This window comes from Prionailurus viverrinus, chromosome B1 (genome assembly GCF_022837055.1).
Source record: "Prionailurus viverrinus isolate Anna chromosome B1, UM_Priviv_1.0, whole genome shotgun sequence".
NCBI lineage: Eukaryota > Metazoa > Chordata > Mammalia > Carnivora > Felidae > Prionailurus > Prionailurus viverrinus.
The window spans coordinates 49,456,915-49,472,623 of record NC_062564.1 but is presented as its reverse complement, the minus strand read 5'-3'; the positions used below and the strand labels follow the sequence as shown (position 1 = coordinate 49,472,623).

At 41.9% G+C, this 15,709-nt stretch overlaps 1 protein-coding gene across 2 annotated transcripts in view; it reads left to right on the top strand.

Annotated features, from left to right (window-relative positions):
* Positions 1 to 8,859, top strand: part of NUGGC (nuclear GTPase, germinal center associated) — a 65,290-nt gene extending 56,431 nt beyond the window's left edge. Inside the window, exon 20 of one of the 2 annotated variants that reach the window (XM_047856934.1) lies at positions 8,485 to 8,859. In XM_047856934.1, coding sequence (XP_047712890.1) covers positions 8,485 to 8,603 — 119 coding nt within the window. In that variant the 3' untranslated portion in view covers positions 8,604 to 8,859. The remainder of the gene's footprint in view (positions 1 to 8,484) is intronic. The other variant, XM_047856936.1, reaches the window with a different exon arrangement.
* Positions 8,860 to 15,709: the final 6,850 nt, after the last annotated feature.

Sequence of the window (15,709 nt, the reverse complement as noted above, 5' to 3'; positions counted from 1 at the left end):
TCTTGTATCTGTTTCTGCTTCTGTCAGGACATGTTTTTGGTTGACGTATATGAAGAAAATATAGATTCATGTGGTATAGAGTTAGAATATGGAAGAATATTTTATTTACCTATTTTTTAAAAATTTGTTTATTTATTTTGAGGAAGAGAGTGAGCACAAATGGAGGGAGCAGCAGAGAGAGAGGGAGAGAAAGAATCCCAAGCAGGCTCCGTGCTGTCAGCACAAAGCCCCAAAACTGTGAGATCATCACCTGAGCTGAAAGCAAGAGTCAGACTCTTAACTGACTAAGCCACTCAGGCGCCCCTGGAAGAGTATTTTAATAGCCTTTTCAGATAATTTTTGTATATTTTTCTTTGATACAATAATCTTGATAGTTTCTTAACTATTCTAAGATAGTTTCTTAAAGGTTAGTCGCAGTATAGAATCTGAAACCATATTGGTGAACTTTGTCATATTCTGTTACATCAAATTGCATTTCTATCTCACAATTTGAATGTATCTTTTACCAAAGGATGATTTTGTGGCGTTGGTCATTTTGAAAATATTTGTTCACTGAATTAAGCAGATCTTCCAAGTGTTGACACATTTCACTATATAATATACTAAAAAAATCATATTTGTTAATATCTCTACCAACTTAATCAGGAAAGTCTTGAAGTATTTTTCAAGAAGCTGTCAAGTTTGGGACACCTGGGTCAGTTCAAGCCCTGCATCGGGCTCTGTGCTGACAGCTCAGAGCCTGGAGCCTGCTTCAGATTCTGTGTCTCCCTCTGTCTCTGCCCCTCCCCTGCTCATGTTTTGTCTCTCTCTTTCTCTCTTTCAAAAATAAATAAAAAGAGAACTTGTCAAGTTCATGGTAGAGGATATAAGTTTTATAAAATTCTATTTTGTTCCTAAAAGTTTGTCTTATGATTGCAACAAATATTGTCAGTTGCTTTCTTTGAAGTGATAGGTATTTTGTTTATTTTTGAGAAAATGTCTACCACATAACCAAGTATGATTAACCATAGTTTGTCAATCATTATTTCAAGTAAAAATAGATTTCTGTGGGAAAAAAAGTCAAGTTCAGCTTACAAATCAACCATTCAAGTGTTTTTCTTTGAGGTAATAGAAGTGCCTTAAGTGTGCTCCCCTTTTGGTCACACAAAATAACAAAATAGCATCTATTTAAGGACCAATAATTAATGGAACTAATAGCTTTACTGTTTCATTAGGAACATTCTTAAGTGAAACTTGCTTTTTTTTTTTAACTGAAAGTACACAGTGAAAAATACAATAGTTGTTGTATAGTTGGTGCCACTACCTTGGTTCATGCTAAGGCGCAAGTGGTTTTACCCACCTTTGTTTTTAAATCTTTAGTGCCAGTGTCAACATGGTTAAAAAAAATACAAACAACATCTTAATATTATCACAAAAATAGTTTGACCTAGGAGACCCCCAGGAATGTTTCAAGGGCCACATTTTGAGAACTACTGGACAAATTATTTAAATTGTGTGAGCTTATCTGTAAAATGGCATTATTAGTAATACTTACCTTGACACTTCTAGGGTTGTCAGGATATTTGAAATAATGCTTACAAAGTATTGACACATGTATTTAATGGCACTGGAAAATGGTTATTTGGGAGCAGAATAGAGGTGGAATTGTTTAGTCGTTGTTTGCTGGGAGACTTGAGTTGTGATCCCACCTCTACCCTGTACTAAAATGACTTTTGACAGTTCCTTAACATCTCTAAGATTTCATTTCCTCATATACCAAATGAAGGAAGTGAACTGGATGATTTAAAAAAGTCTTTTGCTGCTTTGAAATCCTAGGATTTTAAATCCTTCCATTTTTATTTTAACATTTTTTTGCCTAAGTGAGATAAACAAGTATTCATCCATGTAGGTGAGTTCAAGTCCTTGTCATTTTAAACTTCTAAACACAGTTTGATTGTGCTTTACATCATTTCACCTTTTATTTTTCAAGTAAGGGATGTGGAAGACTTCTGCTTCCAGTCATGGAGCAACAGGGACCAAATTTACCCTCTGTTGTTAAGCTACTAAAAAAACAGACAAAATTTATGAAACAACAGTTTTCAGACATAGGAAAATAGTACAGGACAATAATACCTGGAAGAAGGGAGACAAACAACGTAAGCCCTATAATTGCCCCTTCCTGCTGCCTACATAGAATTTCCAGGCCAGTGTACAGGGAGGGGGAGCCCAAACAGCCTGGAGGTCTCCCTGACTTGAAGAGAAAGAGTTCAGAGTTTGGGGAGTCCAAGGTGGTTAGAATTCATAGGGTAGATTACTGTGGGGAAGAGAGTTTACAGACAGAAAGCTCCAGATATATGAAGCAGAGCTCTCTTGACTCTTTAACTGAATACAGATTAGTACATGCAACTATCAAGAAACAACCACCAGAAAGGAGCAGGCAGAAAAATCCCCAGATCCTGCAACAAGTTAGGAGTAGCTAGAGTGGAAAGACCTTCTTACACATGGGGTATCAAGTAGAGACCTCAGAAGAATATTGCCTTAGTAGTGGGTCCAAGATAGCCCTAGACCAAAGGCTGTGGTGAACCCACCTAACAGAGATTGAAAACAAGCCTCAAAAGGATCAAAATATTTGCAATTAACTGCATCCTAGAACAAAACACAAAAACATTTAAAGGAATAAAAAATTCTAGCACCCAAAAATGGAAAATCCACAATGTATAACATTAAAACAAAAATTACTAGGCATGCAACAAAACAGGGAAATATGACCCATAATGAAGAGAAAAATCAATAGAAGAGAGCCAGAAATGACACATGTGATAGAATTAGTAGACAGGGATATTAAAATAGCTATTATAAATTTACTCTGAATGCTCAAGAGGATGGGATAAAGTATTAATATAATGAGAGAAACAGAAGAAATTAAAAAGACCCAAAGAAAACTTCTGGAGATTAAGAACTTAATGTTCAGATGGGATTAGCAACAGAATAGATATTATAAAAGAAAATATTCATTTAAAAAAGGTAAATATGTGAGGTAATTGATATATTAGTTAATTAACTTGATGGGGGAAAATTCTTTCTCAAAGTATGCATGTATGAAATCATATCAAAACATCAGGCTGTACACTTCAATTATCTTACAATGCAATTTGTCCATTATACTTTAATATAACTGAAAAAAAAAGATTAGTGACAGAAGACAGCATAATAGAAAACAGCCAAATGAAACAGAGAGGAAAGAAGGTTAAAAAAGATAGTCTACAAATGAGCTATAGGACATCATTTCCTAAAATTTTTGAAGTTTATTTAGTTATTTTGAGAGTGGGGGAGAGAGACAGAGAGACAGAGAGAGAGAGCACATAAGCAGGGGAGGGGCAGAGAGAAGGAGAGAGAGAATCCCAAGCATGCTTCATGCCATCAGTGCAGAACCTGAACTCACAAACTGTGAGATCATGACCTGAGCCAAGATGAAGAATTGGATGTTAACTGACTGCACCACCCAGGCACTCCATGAGCTATAGGACATCATTAAGCAGCTTAAAACATGTGTTACTGGAATCATAGAATAAGAGAGATATAGAGACAATGAAAAAATATCTGAAAGCATTATGGGTGAGAATGTTTCCAACTTGATAAAAACTACAAACCTAGAGATCCAAGATGCTCAGTGAATACCTAGCACAAGAAACATAGAAAATCACACCAAGACACATAATAATCAACTGCTGAAAACCAGTGAGGAAGAGAAAAGCTTAAAACCAGGCAGAGGGGGAAAGATTTCATACAGAGAATTAAAGATAAGAATGACAGCAGACTTTTCATCGCAAACAATGCAACACAGAAAACAAGGAAGTAATCTCTTTAAAACAAAACTGTTAACTTAGAATTCTGTACTCAGAAGAAAACATTTTTTAAAAATGAGGTGATACAGATTTTTTTTTCAGACATTCAAAAGCTGACAGGAGTCATTACCAGAAGACCACTACTACAACAAATGTTAGAGAAAATCCTTCACTCAGAAGGATAATGGTACCAAATGAAAATTTTTATCTACATAAAAAAATCTTTCTCAGGAAAGACATAAAAGACTTGAACAACATAGCAACCAACTTTATAAATTGATATTTATAGAACACTCTACTCAACAGCATCAGAGTACATATTTATTTCTAGTGTACTCGGAACATTTACCAAAATAGGATATATGCTGAGCTACAAAACAAATCTCAATAGATTTAAAAGTATTGAAATCGGGGCGCCTGGGTGGCGCAGTCGGTTAAGCGTCCGACTTCAGCCAGGTCACGATCTCGCAGTCCGTGAGTTCGAGCCCCGCGTCAGGCTCTGGGCTGATGGCTCGGAGCCTGGAGCCTGTTTCCGATTCTGTGTCTCCCTCTCTCTCTGCCCCTCCCCCATTCATGCTCTGTCTCTCTCTGTCCCAAAAAAATAAATAAAAACGTGGAAAAAAAAATTAAAAAAAAAAAGTATTGAAATCATACAGAGTTTATTCTCTGATCCCAGTGGAATTAAATTAGAAGTCAATAACAAAGAACTCTGGGAAATCTCTAAATATTTGGAAAGTAAACAATATACCTCTAAATAACCTATTGGCTGAGTAAGGGCTGTTCACTAACATCTTGCTGGATTTAGATCTCTCTCTCTGCTAAATCTTAATTTTGCCCAGATGAAATTACCTTGTTGTTATCAGAAGCCATGGACTTAACTCCTGCCAAATCTTAGAAAGTTAGTCAGAGCTGACGCTGGCAGTGGAGCTGTATTTTAATTGCCTGAAGAATGTAACCAAGAGCTAATCTATCAGGAAGGCACCAACACTGGGTGGAGCGAAGAAATGGGGAAAAAACTGGGGCAGAGTTTCGAGTCCTGGCAAGAGGCCTCAAGCTGATCCAGGAGAGAAAATCAGAATTGATGCCAGAAAGAAAGGAAAAACTTAAACACCAAGGATAGCATTGAGAAGAATACAGGAGACTCAGGAACAAGAGCTACTGCTTTGGGAGGTTAATATTAGGAGAAACAGTCTTTCCTCATCTTCCTTAGTCTCTAGCCCATGTGTTCTATCATGGGTTCTAAGTCATAGCAGATCCATCTTATTGGGAAAGGGGAGATTGGCTAAGATAGGCAGGATGCTACCATCAGAGACAGCAAGACTAAGGTTCAGGGGAGGCATTAGTTCTAGAGGAGACCAGGGAAGAAGGTATGTTGCTCAGAAGACTGTGAAGTGGGCAGAGAAAACAGTTTTTGAAAACGTAGCTTTAGATGCCTGCATAGTATTCTTTTTTTTTTTTTTTAATGTTTATTTATTTTTGAGAGAAAGCACGAACAGGGGAGGGGCAGAGGGAGACAGAGATACAGAATCTGAAGCAGGCTCCATGCTCCAAGGTATCAGCACAGAGCCCGATGCAGGGCTTGAACTCACAGACTGCGAGATCATGACCTGAGCCAAAGTCGGATGCTTAACCAGCAGAGCCACCCAGGTTCCCCTGCCTGCACAGTATTCTAATGTATAGATGTACTATCATCAATGTTACCATTATTCTATTGTTAGACATTTAGATGGTTCTATTTTTCTCCATTGTAAATAACATTCAGAGAATATTCTTATACAGAAATCTTTGTCCCTATCTCTTATTTTTTTCTTCAGGATAAATTTTTATGAATTTCATTATAGGATCTGTGAAGCATTTTAAAGGAGCATTTTAAAGTCTCAAACTATTTCCCAGAAACACTGTCTACTTACTAGCAAGACTGAGAATTCCTGTGACACTGATTTTTTTTAAACAAAAATTGACATTATCCTTTTCTGTAGTAGGTAAATGGGATCAGATTTTTAACATTATCATCTTGCACAGCTCACTTTCTTTTTGACATTTTGCCTTTTTCTTTGAAAAATTTCAAACTTACAGAAAAGTTATAGTAATAGTACAACGAACTCCTATACACCATGTATCAACTTGCTGACATTTTACTGTATGTGCTTGATCATTCTTTGTGAGCATGTACGTGTATGTGCTCACGTATACTTTTTCTGAACTATTTCAAAGTAGGATGCATATGTCATGTCCCTTAATATTGTAGCGTATTTCATAGAAACAAATATATTCTCTTACATCGTCACAGTACAGTGATGAAATTCAGGAAATTCAACATCCACACAACACCATCATCTTATCCACAGTCTGCATTCAGATTTCGTCAGTTGCCCAGTTACAGACTATAGAGCAATGCTTTTTAGTAGGGCAACCAGCCCATGACCACCTATTCCAAGTAGCTGTCACATCTCTTTGGTTCCTTTAAACTCAGACATTCTTTAGGAATACAGGTCAGCTGTTTTATAAAAATTGGGGTTGTCTGCTATTTTTTCATGATTATGTTTAGAATCTTTGGCTAGGTGCACCTGGGTGGCTCAGTCAGTTGAGTGTTCGACTCTTGATTTTGGCTCAGGTCATGATCCCAGGGTCGTGGGATCAAGCCCCATGTTGGGCTCCATGCTGAGCATGTGGAGCCTGCTTAGGACTCTCTCTCTGTCTCCCTCTGCCCCTCTCTGCTGCTAGCTCTCTCTCTCTCTTTCTAAAATAAAAAAAAAATATATATAATAAAATAACAGAATCTTTGGCTAAAAACAACCACATAAATGCCTTATCCTTTTTAATTTAAAAAAAAGTCAAATTTTGCTGCTGGCCACTTGACAATGAGGAAGGAGACTAGGAAACTAAAACTGGATAGAGGTTTAACGGGGTGTGGAGGCAATCCCTCAATTCCTGTCCTGCAGGGTGATCCATAGGGAGGCTGAGGAGAATCAGGAGTAAGACTCCCAGTTGCTTAGTGCTGGGACGTCACCTGCCCACAGCTGCCAGTGACCACAGGTGGCACTGCTATGGATACTTGTACAATGTGGTGACGAGAGAAGGCAGTTGATTGGCCATAGCTCCATTTCACTTTGTGGGGATCAGGAGGCAGATACCTTCCTATCTTCGGCTTCCCTGCCTCTCCAGACCAGCTGAACTACAGAGCAGCCAGGCAGATATCTGAGAGCACAGTAGAGGGAGGGCAAGAGGCATGACCTTTGCCACTAAGGAGAGGAAACTGCCAGGCTAAGGCTTCCAGAAGCTCCCTTTCTCCCGACCTCCCTCTGTCTGTCCTCCTCACGTCCTTGCTTCAACAGCCCCTCTTCAGGCCCCACACACCCTCCTTTGGGAACTATACCCTTTTCCACCTTTCAGTGGAAAATTTCACAGCTCAGGCTTTAGCCAGAAAGTAATGGAAATGCTCCTCTGCCCAGATCTGTCGATTCTATAGTGGGGAGGAATGACCTCTACAACTCAGCCTCTCTACCAGAAGAATTGTGGCCTTGCAAATTGTCTGTGGGCAAGCACAGTAACCCAAAGCAATTATTATTATTATTATTATTATTTAGAACCCAACACTTGTCTCATATGAGGAGAGCTTCCTCTTGGATTGTTTCTTGGCATGACTGTGTTAAGTCTCCTCTACGACATCCTGTTCTGGGCTGATGTAACTGAAGCCCAAGACAGACTCTGTTACACCCATTTTAGCTGGGCCATGCTACCTTCAATTAGCTTTTCTCCTATCCCCAGGTTTCTTCCTGGGGCAGAATATATCCTGCCATAATTACAATAGTCATAAATGGTGATTGATTCATAAAAATGTTAAATTAAGGGACACCTGGGTGGCTCAGCAAGTTAAGTGTCCAACTTCAGCTCAGGTCATGATCTCACACTTTGTAGGTTTGAGCCCTGTGTCGGGCTCTGTGCTGACAGCTCAGAGCCTGGAGCCTGCTTTGGATTCTGTGTCTCCCTCTCTCTCTCTGCCCCTCCCCCACTAGTGCTCGCTTTCTCTCCACCCCCCCCACCTCTTTCTCTCAAAAATAAATAAACATTAAAAAATTTTTTTTGATGTTAGAGTAAACCAGTAAGTTCTGCTTAGGAAAGCAAGGAAATGATAATTTTAGAAAGCACACTATCCAGTTTGTAAAAATAATAATTTTCTATGCCAAATGACGTAAGGGAATGCGTTGTTTATGGGGTACTTTGTACCTGGCAATGCTGGATAGATGAAATGTTATTATCGAAATACAACATCAGCACTTCCATGTCAAGACCATGGAGAAGAGTTTCCTCATTCTCTCTGAAAACATGGTATCATGTGCAATCAGTGTTATTAACTGACCTTTGGTTCTTTTGTTTCGTTTGCATTCCTCTCCATTCCGATTGAATTACCCAGAATAGTATGAATTTGTGCTGGTTTATTTTCTTCTAGCTAAATACCATATCATGACTCAATATATCCTCCCTTCTCCTAACCTCACAGTTTAATCTGATTAGGGACAAAGAGAAAATTGATAATGATCCATAAAATCTGGATAAGACTGTGTTCCAGATACCATCCGTGATAAAAAGCACTTTAAATCTCTATTTAAAAAATCTTGCTGCATAGTCTATGTAAAAGTTCTTTCAATTTATTTTTCAGCCTGGAAGAAACACGAGGGTTCTTACAGCTGGAAAGGGGACACGTTATATGACCATGATCTTTATCTTTTGGCATCACATAGAGGAAAGGGCAGATTTTGCCTCAAGCTAGAAGATTAGAAAAGGCTACATACAGCTGGTAGGAAGAAAGCTGAGGATCGCTGTCTGGAAGACAAGTCCAAGGCAAGTGATTCTCTCTCTCTCTCTCTTTCTCTCTCTCTCTCTCTCTCAGAAATTAAAGCCTGTAGTAGAAAAAAAGTTTTTAAAAGCCTAGTAGAATAGTTGAAACTCTTGAACTACCTGTGTCTTAGAAAGAGTTCAGGGTGCATTAAACATTCCTACTCAAGCCCAGATTGGGTGGAGCTGCCATTAGATAGCAGTAATTGGTTAAAAATCTATCCTCAAAAGTTATAGAGCAACTTCCAGCAGGTGATGGAGAGGGCAGGTCTTGAGTAGGTCTTCTCAGAAATCAGAGCTGAGTTGAAGCAGAGGGAAGGAGAAGGCTTTCACTCGACCCCAAAGACATGAAGAAAAGGGGAAGGACTCTCCACCCCTACCCCACCACACACACACACACACACACACTGTTGGTAACTGGCTGGGAGGGTATCTGTTTTTCCTTTCCCATTACCTACTTATCAACGTTATACCTAGCTAGCAAGTCTTTATTTTAAATTCTTTCTCTTCAGATGACTGGAGTGACTGATTCAGAGGATAACCAGGGCAGGGATGTACAGAGTAGAAGAGAGGGGTGCTGGCTATAGGACCCAGCCACTGTGGGTAGACCAAAATACTCGGTTTGACCCATATGTGTGGGTGAGGGTTCCTACTCCCTCAGTGACAGGCATCTTCTTGGGGCTGGGCTTTGTGTTCTTCTCCTGCTAAGAACATGTCTGCCCCCACTTGGGGACGATGGCATTAAAAAGGGGAAAACTTACAGTCTTAGGTCAGAAAAGAAACCAGAAGTGACCACATTGCCTTAGAATCACATCTGGTACCTACAAACAGGTGGTTACGGAGGGGTGGTGAATACAGGAACTGCCAACAGCTCCAGATTTGCAAGAATTGACCTCCTATAACAGGAATGGGGAACCTCTTTGACATTGTAATATGACTATTGATTTAAGAAAAAAGCCAAGAAGGGACACACAAAGCAATAAGATAGAATCACAAAAGATGATAATAATTTGGTAATACAAATATGGCCCACATATTTGCATACAGGCATGCACTTAAGAGATTGCATATACTAAAACTCTCTTCTTTGTTTTTGTGTTTAAAGTCCTGCTTTCTTGGGCATAGAGTTTTAGAAATACTGGTGCGGGGGAGGTGGCGCCTGGGTGGCTCAGTCAGTTAAGTGCCTGACTTGGCTCAGGTCGAGATCTCACGGTTCGGGAATTTGAGCCCCATATCTGGCTCTCTGCTGTCAGTACAGAGCCTACTTGAGATCCTCTGTCCCTCTTTCTCTCTGCCCCTCCCCAGCTCTCTCTCTTTCTCTAAAATAAACATTTAAAAAAGAGAGAGAGAGGGGCGCCTGGGTGGCGCAGTCGGTTAAGCGTCCGACTTCAGCCAGGTCACGATCTCGCTGTCTGTGAGTTTGAGCCCGCGTCAGGCTCTGGGCTGATGGCTCAGAGCCTGGAGCCTGTTTGCGATTCTGTGTCTCCCTCTCTCTCTGCCCCTCCCCCGTTCATGCTCTGTCTCTCTCTGTCCCAAAAATAAATAAACGTTGAAAAAAAATAAATAAAAAAAAATAAAAAAGAGAGAGAGAGAAAATACTGGTGGGCTGATAAGCAAAAGATCAAATCAGATCCAGAATGTAGGAATTCCAGCTATTAAGGAAATCTAATTTTGCCTGGAAAAGGGAGCATATATACTCTCTGTTATAAAATATGCTCATAAAGGCCACATCCATAAGACAATCAGATGCATTGCAGTTTCTTTTCCAGTGGAGAGAACATTTTACACTTTGCCCATAAATTTCTACTTTCTTCAATTACTTGTTTATAACAAAAATGAGTCTTTCCATTTGGAGCCTAGAAATTGATGTTCTTCATAGAAATGGAAAATGATAACTGCTTAGATACTTAGTTATTGGTGATTCAGAATCTGGTTCACTAGAGTCTTAGTATGCTGAGGCTGCTGCAAGAAAATACCACAGACTGTGTGGCTAAAACATCAGAAATGTACTTTCTCAGCTCCAGAGGCTAGAAGTTCAAGATCAAAGTGTCAGCAGGGTTGGGTTCTGGCAAGACCTCTCTGCTTGGCTTGTGGGTGGCCACCTTCTTGCTGTGTCCTACATGATCTTCCTACATCTCCATGCCCTGGTGTCTTTGGCGTGTCCAAATTTCCTCTTTATATAAGGCCACCAGTCAGATTGCATTGGGGCCACCCTAACTAACCTCATTTTAGCTTGATTGCCTCTTTGAAGACACTATATTTATATACAGTTGCATTCTGAGGCAACGGAGGGTTAGAGCTGCAACACATGAATGTGGGTAGGAGGAGCACAATTCACTCCATAACAATGGGCCAGTCTCCCCAGAACCGAGGGAGGCCCAGGGCAGATCTGGTCCAGGCCTCGATGCTGGCCTCCAGGAGGTGGTTGCCTCCACACTCAGGACGTGTCCTCTTCACTGGTCCCTCTCTTCTAATTTGTGGTCAGCACTACCTTTCCACTAAGTCCGATTAAAGCTATAATGCATTGGAAGCAGTCCTTCCTCAAAAAAGTTTGCAATCTAGTGGAGATGTGGGGATGACTTCTGTAAACAAAGCCAAACCTAAAGAGAGGTCTAAAGAGTTATGGGGTTCAGTGGGGAAAGGGTGGTGGTTGCCTTGTGTCCTAGTCCATTTGGGCTGCTGTAACAATACCATAGGCTGGGTGGCATGAACCACAGAAATTTATTCCACAGTTCTGGAAGCTAGAAATCCAAGATCAAGGCTCTGGCAGATTTGGGGTCTGGTGACAGCCCGCCTCCTGGTTTATAGATAGCTGTCTTCTCGCCATGTCCTCATATGGCAAGGGGGAAAAGCTGCTTTCTGGAGTCTCTTTTATAAGAGTGCTGATCCCATTGGTGAGAGGCCCACCCTCATGAGCTAATCACCTCCCAAAGGCCCCACCTCCTAACACCATCACGTTGGAGATTAGGTTTCAGCATATGAATCTTGGGGAACACAAATATTTGGTCCATAGCCCCCCAGGAGCTGCAGCCTCTTCCTGCGGAGCAATGATTCCATGACACAGTAGCTGAGCTGAGCTGGTTAAAATCCCAGGCCCCCTCACTTTTCTAGGGCCTCCCCTTGGGCAAAAGGTCATGTTCTTGACATCAAGAGCCAAGAGGTTGTGTCTTTGTTCAATCACGCAAATGTCACAGCAAAGACCTTCACAAGTAAGAGAATGAGAGAGGACGGGAGGCCACAGCTCCCCAGACTTACATGAGAATGCTTCACAGATGTCCTCTCTGAGACCATCTACCTGGGAGGGTAAGCTTCCCCTGATGAGTAGATTCATAAAATGCACACACCTAAGCCCCTCCTCCTCCTCCTCCACATACAACCTCCATCCTTTTCCTTCCAGAGTGAGGGGATTTGGGCTACGCTGAAAAAGGGTGTACATCTAGAGGTGTCCACTGTTTCTTCACTGGGTATGGTGAACTTTCATGTGTATATGCAAGTGACTAGGAAGTCTTAAAGGTGAGTTCTGATTCAGCAGGACTGGGGTTGGAGCTGGAGACACCGCCTCTGCAACAGGCTCCTGGATCTGCTCATGCTGTTGGTCTATGGACCACTCTTTAGGGAGCAAAGGTAAGAGGAAGTCAAGATCCTTGGCTGAAGGGGATCTTTCTCCTATGCCGACACCAGTTACATCGCCTCTTCGGGCCACAGCCCCCTCATCTCAAAATGTGGTAATAGTGTGTCACTAAACTCTAAGTCCCTTCTGGTTCTCACATTCTAAGAGACTAACTTGAAGTTTGACAAAGGGGTAGGGCACTGTGTCCCAAATGGCAATGAGACTGGGTGAAGAATTAGGAAAGAATAGCACATGGCAGAGCTGCACGACTCCACAGAGTGCAACTCCCAGCAAATACAATGTGAGTAGTACCCCATGGATTTGGGCAATGGAGCAGCCATGGGGCCACCAGGCAAACCTTCCTATCTCTGTTTATTCCTTTAATTTTTGAATTCCCACAAAATTCCTTTCCTTGTAGGATACATTGGTGATAATTTTAAGGGGATTGCTGTGTACTGGAAGGATCAATAATCTTCCAACAACCCACCAATGGTAGGTCCCCAGACTCCCTGAGACGGGCCTTACCCTTTCCACCAGAGAAGATTAGACATAAGAGGACATGGTGTCTGGAAGGGAAGTGTAGGAGTGACTGTGCAGTGCTTTGAATATACGCCAAGCTATGCTGAAATATGAGACTGCATGCTTGAATGTACTGAACTGAATAATGGAATGTCAGTGCCAAAGGGGCCCAGGAAGCCACCATGACTCAGAGAGGCCAAGGTGTGGGTTTGGCATGTCAGCATCTGGATTCTTGGTCATCAGTTCCTCAGCAATGTGCCTGTGGTCTCTGGAGATACTGTCACACAGTCTGAAGATCAGTTATGCAGTGGAATGTGTTCTGTGTGTAGCCAAGGTCAGGGATGTGGTTTGATAGAGGACCCCTCAAAGAAGAAAACCTGACAGCAGACCTTGCTACCCAGGAGAATGACTTCTAAAGGAGGGATCCTTCAATCAAAACCCATAGTCAGAGAGCATAAAAGGTGGAAGGGACCATAGAATGCCTCTTGATAAATCTCTGATTCAGGATGCACCTGCTGGGAATGCAGGCTCTGAGGAGGGGCGTGGAGGGAGAAGGGGCTGGATTGTTTTTCCATCTAGTGTGGCAGTAGCCAGTGACCCAAAGAATATGACCAAATGGAGAGTCACTTATGCTTACACAGATATGGCGCCTGCTGGCACACTGGCTTCATCTGGTGACATAACATGTAGACACATGGAAATGCCAGGATGGAAGGGTTGCTCCTGAGCAGTTTTCCTGGCTCAGCTCCTGTCTCCGGCTGAGATCTGACCATCTTTAGTCTGCATCCTCAGCAGCTTCCCTCTACACATTCAAAGGACTGGAAGAGTTTCCAGAGAAAGACAATGAGCTTCACAAGTCTGTTCTCACATATGCTAAGATCCTGGTGGATGTGATCTGCTCTGCCAGGGGCACAGAGGCATGTGTATAGCAGAGAGCCAGTACATGCTGGGGAAGTGGCCAAAGCTGCCCAATCCAGAGAAGGGGAGAGACGAACTTCAGCAAGAATTCTCATTCACCCTTGCCAAGAGCTCATCCTAGTGGGTCTTAGGGAGCAGACAATCCCAGCCAGTTTTAATTCTGAATCACTGCCTTTAACTTGGGTTTGAGGTTTCCATGCATAATAAGTTTCAGTTGGAACTGGGGAAGGGGAAAACTATTGATCTAGAGTGAATATATCTTTTTTTTTTTTAATTTTTTTTTCAACATTTATTTATTTTTGGGACAGAGAGAGACAGAGCATGAACAGGGGAGGGGCAGAGAGAGAGGGAGACACAGAATCGGAAACAGGCTCCAGGCTCTGAGCCATCAGCCCAGAGCCCGACGCGGGGCTCGAACTCACGGACCGTGAGATCGTGACCTGGCTGAAGTCGGACGCTTAACCGACTGCGCCACCCAGGCGCCCCTAGAGTGAATATATCTTAAGAAGTGCACACGTGTGCATACACTTTACAAGGAGCATGCTGAGGGACACAGGGAAAGAATCTTCAGTGTTGGCTACCCCCTATAAGCTGAACCTCTGCTGTGCCTCCCAGTGGAGCACTCAAAAGCTCATGAGCAGAGAAGAGTCAGAAATGGTCTGTGGAAACAGTGGTCACATTATTCTGACACTCCCCCCCCCACTCCTCCCCCCCCCCACCTTCTTTTGAATGAGGAAGGTAAAAGAGAAAGTATTTGGGGCACCTATATGAGCACTGAGGTAGGACTTCCTGAGGTAGGACTTCTCTGGTACTGTCCACCTTGCATTACATCAGCTCACTGTATCTGTGTATTAACACAGTGTATTTGTGTATTAATCACATCTTTTATTTCCTATATTCTAATGCTTTGAAATCTGGGGCCTTGCTGACCCTGGAGGGACTACTCTCCACCCCAATTCCTAGAGAGAGTAGATAACTTACCTTTCAGTGAGTGTGCTTTTCAAATGCTAACCAACCAGTCCAGAGCCCACACTCCAAACCACCTTCTCTGTTGGGCTCTATATCTTCTAATCATCCCAGGGTCAGATACCAGACAACTAGTCATGCCCCATATCCTGCTGAAATTATTCAAACTAGCTAATCTTAAACCTTATTACCCTGATTTAATTTGTTCCTTCCCAAGGAAATCACAAAAAGTCCCTTGACCACATTTCCTCCTCACTTCCTCTGCCTCCTAACTGACCCTGATACTTCCCAGGTACCCCCCAAGGTGTGGCATACCCTACTCTTTGAGAACTCTGAGTAACAAGATATCTTTTCCGTGGCAGTTGTCTCCTTATCTGTTGGCCTTACCATACCACAAGTCTATTAATACCTTATATCTTGAAACTTTTCCATTCACGCAGAGAAATAAAAAGATTCATGATATTTCTGTGGCTATGATGGAGAAATGTGGATTGAATACCAAGAAGATAAACTGGCTGGGTTATAAGAACCAAGTACAGTTGCCCAGGGACTCAATATCATCTTGGGGAGAGAGCGCTGGTGAAGCCACCCAGAACCTTGGTCCTGAGCTTTTCAGTGTATTATCAGTGGCTTGATTGTAGCAGGTGGAGGCTTAGCAGAATCGTAAATGACCAATTGCTAGGATTAGCAATGACAAAGCTAGGATTAGCTAATACTAGGAAGATAGAATCAAAATTCAAAAGATCTCAAGAGATTGGAGTAATGAACTGAAGCTAATAAGATTAAATATAATGAGGGATATAAATGTAAAGTAGACTCTCACTCAGAATTTATGAGTCAAGTGCACAAGAACAAGATAGGGAAAACCTGGTTTAATAGCCCATGTGTAAGGTGGTTTGGGCCACTTGGTCAACAGTGTGGAGTAGCAGTCAAGAAACATCATTTGGTCTCAGGCTGCAACAGCAAAAAGTTGCATCCAAAGCAAAGAGGCAACTGTCTCAAGGTGCTATATTCCTACAGACCTGGGTTCAGCGTT